The following is an 11745-nucleotide window of genomic DNA, read 5'->3' as shown; positions in this document are numbered from 1 at the left end:
TTGATTGGGCATTGACCTACCATGTGGCGCTATTAGAATATGCAATGTATCTTTTTTTTTAATGTTATATATTATTTTGAGTAAAAATATAAAAAAAATCATATATAATATATAAAAAATTTAAAATTTAAAAATTTTATTATAAAATTATAAAATATATAATTCTAAAATTCTAAAATATTATTAATTTCAACTAATTTCTTTTCGATTATCAATTTTTTTGTACATTTTTTTATAATTTATATTTTTTTCTTGATTCTTTATATATACATTTCTGAAATATATATATTTCCATTTGTTATATATATTTAATAAAATAAATATTTTTTTTACATAAATCGACCACATGACAATTTGTGATCGGTTACTAGATTTTCTTTTAATAATGTCAAAAAAATGAATTAAAAAAATATAATAGAGACATACCGAAAAGTGAAAAGTGATTGCTACTTCAAGTATTAAATTATTAAAAAAAATTAGATACCAAGATTAAAAAATAAATATATTTTAAACAGAAAATCGTAAATATAGTATTAAAAAAGATATGCCTAATTTATGCCATCCTTATACATTAAAAAAAAATTGATGTGATTGGGAGCAATTTGAATATGGGTAGAAACGAATCCATGGTAAAGTAGTTAAATCAAAGAACGAAGAAAAAATCCAGGCCATGGACTTTATGGAGTGAACGTTGTCAAACATTTGGCACATGTTTTCACAATCAGACATATATGGTGGGCCAATCTAATAAACCTTGTCTGCTCCTTCTCCATATGTGACGTGGTTTACACATAATTTCGACGACACCAATCAATCAAAAGCATACTAACACCTTAAAATCAATGTTAATCTAAATATTTATCATCTTCCACTTGCATTAAATGTTTATTTTTCCATAATATCTGTCACAAAAATGGTGTTTTTTTTTAAATTAAAAAAAGAAAAAGAAAAGCCAAGTAAAAAGTGCCTCAACATAATGATTAGAAGGAGGTTTCGTAAGTAATCCAACTCGGGTTGTTATCTTTATCTCTTATAGACGTCTTTGTTCATATCCTCTATATTTATTTATTTATATTAATAAGTTATCAGTCCCATAATCTAATAAACTTCTTCTGTACCCTTTATGGGATCTGGGGCTTCTTTAATTTCTCAAAGAAAAACAAGTACCCAAGCACACACCTTTTTCTTTTCCTGCTCTCAAAGATGACAACTTTTCATCATTAAAGCTCAAGGCCTTAATTTGATAAATGAGTTTCAGTCCCACCTCTTGAGCTGTGAAGCAGATTTTCAAATCTGGGTACTTCTCATTTTTTTTTTACAAAACCCGACAAACATTTGTTTTTGTATGTATTAACTTGTAGGTTTTTACCCCAGATCTTGCAATGGTCTGAGACTCTTGAGTAAAGCTGTTTTTTCTTTTGTTTGGGGGGGGGGTCTTTATAAAGGGTAGAAAATGGCTTATAGCTTAGAGCAAAGGTTTTGGTGTCAGCGAGTTTTAAGGTTTGGGTTTGCATTTGTATGTGTGTGTTTGGGTGGTTACATTGTTGGTCCGACATCATTGTTGTGGCGTTTGAAGGACAAGTCAAGACCTCAGGTCTCATGTCTTCCTTGTGTTTGTGATTGCTCCTCCCATACAGATGACTTTTTTCTAACACCAGGTTTGTTTTTTATCGGATCATTTGCCTTTCATTTCGCTCCACCATGTCCTTAATTTTCATGTTCAGTAGATGCATATTCGGATATGGTTATAAGAATACTATATGTGTGTGTGTGTGATATGAGTTGCTGGATTTCTAAGCAGTCCATGACTCAGTTTTATAGCATAGTAGGTTGACAGAAACAATTAATCCGGTTAATTAGCATTGTTTTTATAGAACTAAGGTATCTCCATATCTGTTTTTTTTTTCGGGTTCGTGATTTCCTCTCTCAACAACGTTGTTTTTAAGTTTCGAACACCTTTCAGGGTTAATTAGCATTTTGGGAACACCTTTACCATTGAGGCCTATTAAAATTCTGTATTGAAGGTCTCAATTTTAATATATAGGTAGTGTAGTTTTAAGATGGAAGACAGATGTTTGGAGCACTCTGCATACTGAGAAACATAATGTTTCTTCCTGGTTAAACGGCCAGCATAGTAATTAAATTTGCAGTTTTGGTTACTGAATTTGCAATGTCTGCTAGTCTAGGATCGATATCTCTGAGGAAATCTTTGATATGTAACTCGAAAAACTTGCATTGAGTAATACTGTCTGTGATGCTTCTATAGGGGTATTGCTTGCATTTTGTCCCTCAGGTTTCACTCTCTATTAATTTGTGAGTTTTATCATTTATTTATTTATTGCAGGATTAGCCGACAACACATACTCAGGTCACTTCATTTGCCTATGCTTATGTTTTCTTGACACCATTAGAAACATTACACTTTGGGGCTTCATATATATAATCCCATATCCCATTCCATGTTATTCAAGCTATGTTCTTTTGTAGTGCAGGTTGTGGCCAAAATGATCCTGATTTAAACCAAGAACTGGAGAAGGATACTGTAGCCTTACTCTCCGAGGAGATTGCATTACAGAAGATCGTAAGCAAAGAAACCATGGACCGCACCTCGGCACTAACAATGGATGCCAAAAGAGCCTCCTCACACTACCAGAAAGAAGCTGAAAAGTGCAATGCAGGTGTAGAAACATGTGAGGAAGCCAGGGAATGGGCTGAAGCTCAAATCAGAGAGGAGCTCAAGCTGACTGCCTTATGGGAGCAACGAGCTCGGCAACTCGGCTGGAAAGATCGAAAAAGGGTATATACTTGACTGTCTAGATATATGTACAAACATATTTTTTGTTCATTTTCCATTAGAAATGCAAATGCTTCATCCTCTTCCACTTGCATTCAATGTTGTTGGCTTCTTTAATTAAAACAAAGGCAGTGAAAGCATTCTAGATATTTATTTTCCCCATGCAGTCTTTATTTTGTGCTCTTTGTCATCAACATATAAGGTCAAAGTTTAATGATGGTGGTTTTGATTTTAAGGAGTTTGTTTCCCATTGTTTTCTTAGAAAGTAATTTGATTTTAAGGTCAGATTTGATGTTTGAGAAATCCCAAAAAGAAGGTAGGGAAACCGGAAAAATGAGGAAAATAGGCACTTTTCCTACCTCCTAACCACACCTAATTTAAATAAAATAATAATAATAAATCGATGGATAAATAAAAGAAATAAAACAAAATTGGTTAAAATATTACATAAGAACATGTGATCTTGATAAATTTGGAATTTACTTTTTATATTTTTATTTTTAATAATTTAGTTCTTTTTTATTTTTCAAATTTCAAAATTATAAGTCTAACTTTTGACACTATTAAAATTATTTTATTAAATTTAGCTCCATTAAAAAAAATTGTTAACAATTAGACTTGAAATATGAAATATAGAAAGTCTAAATTTTTAAAAATAAAATTATAAGGACTAAATTCTAAATTTATGAGAAGATAGAAACTTATGACATATTTTAACCTAAAAAATCACCTCTATACATCTTTCCTTATTGATTCAAAATAAGGTGTTTAGACATTTATGAAATAAAGTTAAAAAATTGTGATTATTTGAATGGACTTATTTTTTTATTTAATTTAGGCTTAATGATAAATTCGTCTACTAAATTTGCATGTTTTGTTAAAATGACTCTAATTGTATTTTTGAGTCTTTTTTACCATTAATCTTTATTATTTTTTTCAATCTATTTTTTCTAATAGATTTAGTGAATAAATCAATGTTTCAATTTTTCTTTCTTTTCAAAAAGTTCAATCTTTCATAAGTTTGTTTACCTATTGAATTAATTTTTTTAGATAATTAGGTTTATTTTCTTTAAATTAAGAGTTTTTTTTTTTAAATTTAAAGTATCATTTATTTTATCATTTCCCACAAGTAATTATCTTATCGGGTTATTTTAGTAATAAATTACATCTTATTAAAAATATTTCACATATGAAATTCCACATAATCCCAACTTTTTTAAATGGTACTTTCATTAAATCTGTTAGAAAAAGTGAAAAGAAAAAGAACAAAATTTGATGGCCAAAAAAGGCCCAAAATACAATTAGGACAGTTTTGACAAAATATGTAAACATTAGTAACCAAATTTATCATTAAGCCTTTAATTTATAATTAATTTTAATTTTTTATAAGGTAAAGTTATGTTATATTTAAATTAGTAAAATTAACTTAAAGACACTATGTAAATAATGGTTTTCTTTTACAATAATTATTGATTTGAAAAATTAATTTTTTAAAGTATTTATAAAAAAAATTATAAAATTTTATCAAATAATGTTCAAACTCTTTTTTCAAAATAAATTTAAAAAGAATTAAAATCTAAATTAGTATGAAAAAATTAAAAACCGAATTGAATTATAATAAATGGAGAAAAACAGAATGTTAGAAGCTTTTCTTTTTCATTCCAAATACAAGCAAAACCGGTGAATGGTTCATGCACTTTGACCAATTCAAATAGAGTCAATAAGGGCTTTAATATGAAACCAACCAAAATTAAAGGCTCAAATTTAATTGGTTTCAAATAAAATATGTAAAACCAATATTTAAGGGTTCAATCCCACTCTTTTTACTATAATCATCAAATATACTAAAATCCATTCGGTTTTTATTCCATGATGCTCATCATCTAACAAATAGATTTAGACCTCTAGAGAGGTTTGGCATCTCCACATTATATAACTTTTTTTGGTAATTTGGTTTTGAAACAAGATGAATTGAATTAAATTTTATTGATCTTGTGTGTCAATAGAAAAAAACGGGTGGAAGTGTGGTGTTAGTTCATCTAGACAAGTATAAAGTCATAAGATAGAGATTTTGATAAATGTTTATTGTTTACTGGTGAATTTTTATATAAAGGATTGATGTATCACGTGGAAGCACACTATTAATAAATGAGTTATTGTCTCTTAATGAAGACGAAAACCTCGTATGATGGTGATGCAGTATTATAGATTAAGTTAGTGATAAATGATAATTGTCTTTTTCAATACAAAATCTTGCAATCACCATGATGGAGTGATAAGTAAAGAAGTGCATTGGTAGGTGGTAACTGGTAAGTGGTGTTTCACCTGTGGTGCAGGCGAGGCGAGCCGAGCGGAGCCAAAGACAAATAACGTGTGGCTCCAGCTATTTAAATAGTAAGGTAGTGGGGAGTGCTTTAAAGACACAGAAGGGGTTAAGTCGTGGAAATTGACTTGGTCTTCGCCATTTTTTTTTCTCCCTAAACAATCCCATTTCTGCATTTGATTTTTCATTTCCAGTACACAAAAAATACACCATGGATTGGCAGTCTCTAGAACTCAAACTTGTCTCCTGCCGAGATCTCAAAGCCTTCAATTTCTTCCAAAAACTCTCTGCCTACTCTGTAGTTTCCATCGTCATCATCAACGAACAACCCAAGAAGAAAGAAGAACACCCGCAAAAGAAGCATCTGCAGCGCCAGAAGACTGCTATCGCCAAAGGAGGCAAGAACCCAGAATGGAATCACGTGTTTGAGTTCGACCTCGAAAGCTTACCCCCGAGGAATCCGATCATCTTTTCCTCAAGTTCGATTTGCGTGCGGATGGCTTGGTCAATAGAACAATCGGCGAGGTGCGTGTTCCTTTGAAGGCTTTGATAGATGATTTTTGTGGGGTTGTGAGGTTCGTCAGTTACCAGGTTCGTGACAGTGATGGGAAGCCTAATGGGGTGCTTAATTTTTCGTATAAGTTGAAAGGGAAGGTGAAAACAAATGGAAATTACGATGATTCTCCACGTCTAATCCCATCGTCTTCGCCTGAAAAAGGCACCCAATGTTCCTCTGACAAAATCGTTTACCCCAAAGTGGAAGTAGATGATAATAATAATCAATCATGGCGACGGGAAATTGTTCGGTACCCTTCACTGGACGATGCTTGTAATACAGGACCAGTGTTTCAATGGCAAACAGCAGGGACAGGGAGCTATTACAGTAGTAGGAACATTGTAACTTTGGTTCCTGGAGGATATCTTGATCCATATTCAAGATCATCACCAGTGGTGCAGCCTTCTGTTACATATTGGTACACAATGGAGCCAACTATGCTCCAGTGATGATGATGATTATTGGTATATATATATTGATGCCTAGAAGATCTGACTTGTCTTCTTGATGCCAGTGTAGCACAATATGTCTTTTGTTGTATTAATTTCTCAGATTTTCTTATATAAATGAGGAAAGATTAAGCAAAGCTGGAAACTGCTTTAGAGTAGCCCAGTTTGGTAGGTTAATTTTTGCGCATAACTTTTGGTGCCATCATAATCCTGAAAAGGAAGTGTGCTTGAAGGTGGCAAACAACATGAATATCAGATAGATGCATTGAACGATGGCTATAATTGAGAAACTTTTTTGGTATACTACTGCTCTATAATCATGCTATTTCGGTCTTCAACCTTAGCTTAAATTTTTCATCATCTATTTCTATTAATTTACACTTAAATTATTAGGGTAAACTATAAATATAAATATAGTGAATTTTATTTGGCTCAGATTATATTTTTGTCACATTATTCTTTTATTATAAAGTGGTCATTTTATCGTTAAAATTTGATACCTCTCTAACGGTTGTCCTACATAGTAGTCTAAATGAGTTTTAAATGTTAATTTGAATATTCAGTTGTTAGGATCAAAATAAATTTAATTTAGATTGCCACGTAGGACATCTAAATTGACATTTAAAACCTATTTAGATTGCTATATGAGACTGACGTTAGAAAGGTAACGGAGTTTAATAATAGAGTGATCACTTCGTAACAAAACGATAATATAAGTGGCTAAAACATAACATTTCAAACATAAATGACTAAAATGTAATCTGAAACAAATAAGAGTAACTATTTTTATAGTTTACTCTAATATTAATTTAAACTATTAAACATATTTAATAATTTATTAAAAAAATATGCATTTAGCAGGACAGGTGGAACTACCTTGCTTATAATATCAAGATTTGAAACTTAATTTCTGGGTGGCAGCTTCAACAATTGCTTGAACGAAGTGTTGCGCAGTTGAGGAATTAAATGGCAAATGAATGACTTGAATTTTTTTTTAAGGGTGAAATTTTGCTATTACTCCTTATATTATGTATAAATTGAAAATTTAGTTTATATATTCTATTTTTTTTTATCAATTTTAGTCATTTTATATTTTGATCTGTCTTAACTCGAACGACAACAACTAAATCAATTGAGTGAAATTATGCTTTTAATTTTTTAATTTAATCAATTTTTAGTAAAAAGACTTTTGAATTTTATAATATAGTAATATATAATAAAATATATATTTGGTGTAAATAAAATTGAAAAATAAGGTTGAAATTGAAGAGAGGGATATAGGTAGTGTAAAGTCCAAGTCAATTGTAAGGTTTGAACGGAGGTGGGTCTCAAGGAATATATTATTAAATGTTATAAAATGGTCCCATGTCAAAGTGAAAGCATTGAAATTATAAGGGGCTGAGGGAATGCGGGACCTATGAAAGCATCGCCACTTCAAGACTTCAATGCCTTCTACCGGCTCTTCTTCTTCGAGATGCTTTTTCTAGAATTACGCGTAATTGTACTCCCATTCCAAATTTTTGGGTTTTTTTTTCTAATAAATTTATTTTCTAATGACAATAATTCTTTTTATAGGTAAATTACACCAACAATCACTCAATTTTGATGCAGTTGATAAAACAATCACATTAATTTCAATTCAATCACTCAACTTTCAAAAAATGACAAATTGGTCATTAACATTATCGAAAAGTAACAAATCAATCACCTATAAATATTTTTCATTACAGGCTTAACGGGACAAGAATTTGAACGGGTAGAAAAAATAAAAGAAAAGATGATTGGTTTAGGGAAAAAAGAAAAAAGAATGGATTGAGTTTTACCTCTCTTCTCCTTTCTTCTTACCTTTTTCATCTTCTTTACCCTCAATCTCTTTCTTCCTATGCTTCTTTTTTTTTTCTTCTTCTTCTCTTCTTTTACCACCTTTTTATCCTCGTGTTTTCCTTTTTTTTTTTCATCTTCGCCTCCTTTGTCTTTTTTTCCCCTTTTTTTCTTTGTGTTCTCATCATCTTCTTTGACTTTGTGCATTTTCTTCTTTTTCTCCTATTTATTCTTCATTTCTCCAAGTTCACTATCCTTGTGTTTTTCTTTATCCTTCACTTTATGTTTCTCCCCCTTATCCTCCTTATGCTTTGATTTTTCCTTCTCCATTGATTTGGTCTTCATTTCTTCATGGTTTGGCTTCATATCCTTCACCTTTGCTTTGAAATGCAGTTCTTCCTTCTTCACCATTTTTCCTCTGCTAACAATCGATTCAAATGTACATTGCAACTCAGGGCCCTTTGCCACAAATTGAAACTCGAATGTAAGTCCTTCCTAATTCTTCAACAAATTCCCTAAAAGAATGTCAGAAATAAATAAGCACAGACAAAATACAACCAAACATGGACAGACTATAAGATTCATTAAAAGACACATGATAGTTGGTATTTTACAACTAATGGCATTACACATAAAAGCAAGTTTAGCACAAATTAACTTCTTATAGTAGAAGTATGATGTTCAAAGTTTCAAACATAAAAGCGATCCAGCTTTTACGCAAGGATGAATTTGTGCCCTTCAACCAACTTGATTCTGAATACTTTCACTACCATCATATGTTGACAAGAAGAGAAAAATAAACCACAAGGAGACCTCAAAAAAGTTGTACTAATTTGATTAAATTGAATGAGAAAATCGACATTTCAAGCAAATATAACAGCGGGAAAAATAGTGGTAGCATAAAAGGTTTCAATGATAAATCAACACAAGTTTTTCCATACCTTTAGCATTTTTTCACTCCCTATACCTATTTTACTTCCAAGAAGCAGGTTAATATAGGCCGGTGACATACACATGCGTATAAGAAATGGATTTAGATATCATAAACATTTGCCAAACCTGATGCGACATTGTAACCTTGCACAATTAATCACACTATACTACTGCAAGGAGCAGAAACTCCACTGCTACCAAATTCAGCCACTCTCCAATCTAAATATATTGATCATTTTCCTTAAATCTAAATTATAATTATGCTATTAACCAAAAGAACAATAGAACTTGTTATTCGTTCTTGGAAGAGTATCTACAGATTATTTCACAAACCAAGAAAAAAAAAACCAGATTCAATTTCCCTGGAACCTTTATACTAGCAAGCAATCAAAAAAAAAATAAAAATGGGTAGAATAGATAAACAAGAAAGATGTTGAAACATCCAAAAACCAAATCCAAAGAGGTATATACCTTGAACGGCTAAGATAAGAAGAAAAAGAAGCAGAAAGACAAGGAGAATGAGAAAAGTAAAGTCCCTCCAACTGGCCGGTTAAATGACATCAAGGAGCAAGTTAAATGCCAAGTCACTTTTCCGTTACTTGTATGATAGAAAATGATTAGTAGGACTGATTTGTCATTTTTCGAAAGTTGTGTGACTAAATTGAATTTAAAATGATTGTTTGTCAACTACGTCAAAGTTGAGTAACTATTGGTGTAATTTATCTTTTTTTTTTCCGATGGCAATAACGAATGAATGAGGCCATCTCCTCTGGAGATTTGTTGTTGAATTGTATTTTATCTTTTTATTTAAAAAATAGGTAAAATAATTTTTGTATATTAGATTAAATAGCATATTGAACATCTTTATTAAAAAAATTATTTATTTGTACAGTTAAAAATTAACGTAATTGATGGAATAATTAGATAGTGACATGTGACGTATTATATATACTTTATGCTAACAACCAAAAACCGATTTTTAACAGTATTAATGAATGAAATTTTTAACAAAAAGATCAGGTTGCTCTTTAATTTAATGTGTAGGACTAATTTACCCATTTTTTGAATAGAAAAAATAAAATACAATTTAACTCCTAATATAAGGACTCCATAATATCATACATCTCCTCATTTTTTTTGTTATATTATAGTAATGTTTTTTTTATAATATTTAATAAAATATAAGTGGGTTTTCAAAGTACAATTCCGAATTGCCCTTAACACCAAATGAGAACCTACATAAGGGTCAAATATCTAAATTCAAAGCTCTATTAATTTTATTGTCCATAAGTCTTAAGATTTTGTTTAGTAGAATGGAAAAAAAGATGGAAAATTCAAAGGATGGAAAAAGCATTTTGGTAATGAGAGATTAGATTTGGGAGAATTGTTTTGAGATGGTTTACCAAATGATGTTATAGGCAACATTACACAAGCTAATGGGTATAAAGTGAGTTGGGTTGAGTATGAGAAGTGGGTCTGGGAATAAGGAGAATGACAGCTTTATTGAGCAAGACATCCAAGTGAAGGAAACAAGATGGTTACCCAGAAGATCTCATAGAACAGCCCAGTTTTACCATCAATACCTGATGCTTTAAGAGCAACAATCTGGAAAACACCATCCTTAACTTCTTTTGTCATCAGGGGTTGGTTGAGGCAAAGGATATCATCTTGAGAGATGTGGGTATATCCAGGTCCCTTGGGCAGTTTCGAATGACTTCTCTGCTCATAATAGCAGGACCACAAAAATGAAACTCAAAATAGTTGACAAAGATATGTTTTATAATCGTAGGGTCATTTACCCAATTGGCCCTAAGAGTAATAATGAAAGCATTTTGTAAATCCAGCTTCTTCTTTTGAAGACTTGCTTGTTCCATCTCTGTGTTGAGCTTGTGATTTTGATTTTGCACACCAAGTTGAAAGAGGGGGATCCCTCAATTCGGGAGTTGTAAGCTTCACTGCATTGCAGATGCAAAGTCCACATAGCTTGAAATGTTCTGTTACTTGACACAATCATCAATACATTATCAGAGTAAACAACTGGAATATTTAAAACGGAAACATTTATGCACTGGAAAAAGCTTTATCAAGTCTTTTCCACACAACATCATCATGTTATTGTAATTAGATAAGTCGATGAAGTTTGGGTATTTGACTAATACTGTTAAAATATCTTGACGTGATATTAATGATCAATAGTATGGTCCCAATAGCAGGTTCACATTTTGACACGGTAAATTTTTTAATACATTTTTTAATTGTCACATGTCAAAATGTGAGGCTCCATGTGTCACTATACTATTGGTCGTCAATGTCATGTCAGCGTATTTTAACTATTGTTAATTAAGTACCTAAAGAAATACCAAGTTGGCTTATGGTTTCCAAGTTTAGGTACTAATTAGGTCCAAAAAAAAGTTTAAGTACCAAATAGAGTACAAGTTACTAAGTTCAGATACCTCTATATATATTACCCATCCATTGCACTATGCCCTTCTTTATGTCACCAAAATAAAATAAAATAAAAATAATTTTAACAAGTGTTATTTGAAATAATAAAGATTTTTCATTGCTCAAAAGTAGAGTTGTTCCTGGGCTAGGTCGAGTCGAGTTCAAAACAAGCCTAAGTATAATATTAACATACTTTATGTTTGTCCAAGCTCAACTCAACCTAAACTATGAGCCTAAAATTTTGCTCAAACTCATCCATATTTGCAAAAGACTAACCCAATCTCATTTTAAACTTGCTCATATTATTTTTAATTTTTTTAAAATATTTATATAATTTTTTTTATTTATTGAATTTGTTTATATAGTCATCTTAACATTATTTTTTAGGAAAAAAGAAACAACATAAAGCATTACATCAACCTAT

General features: G+C 31.0%; 1 protein-coding gene across 2 annotated transcripts; it reads left to right on the top strand.

Annotated features, from left to right (window-relative positions):
* The first annotated feature begins 1011 nt into the window (after positions 1-1011).
* Positions 1012-2943, top strand: LOC107959656 (uncharacterized). 2 transcript variants are annotated; one of them, XM_016895756.2, is made up of 3 exons: positions 1012-1658; positions 2345-2368; positions 2493-2943. In XM_016895756.2, the coding sequence occupies exons 1-3, from the start codon at positions 1454-1456 to the stop codon at positions 2807-2809; spliced, it is 546 nt and encodes a 181-aa protein (XP_016751245.1). In that variant the 5' UTR covers positions 1012-1453; the 3' UTR covers positions 2810-2943. The 2 variants fall into 2 exon arrangements, with proteins under 2 accessions (XP_016751245.1, XP_016751246.1); XM_016895757.2 differs by lacking the exon at positions 2345-2368.
* The last annotated feature ends 8802 nt before the right edge of the window (positions 2944-11745 follow it).

This window comes from Gossypium hirsutum, chromosome A05 (genome assembly GCF_007990345.1).
Source record: "Gossypium hirsutum isolate 1008001.06 chromosome A05, Gossypium_hirsutum_v2.1, whole genome shotgun sequence".
In the NCBI taxonomy this organism is placed as follows: Eukaryota; Viridiplantae; Streptophyta; class Magnoliopsida; order Malvales; family Malvaceae; genus Gossypium; species Gossypium hirsutum.
This window is presented reverse-complemented; position numbering and strand designations above follow the sequence as displayed.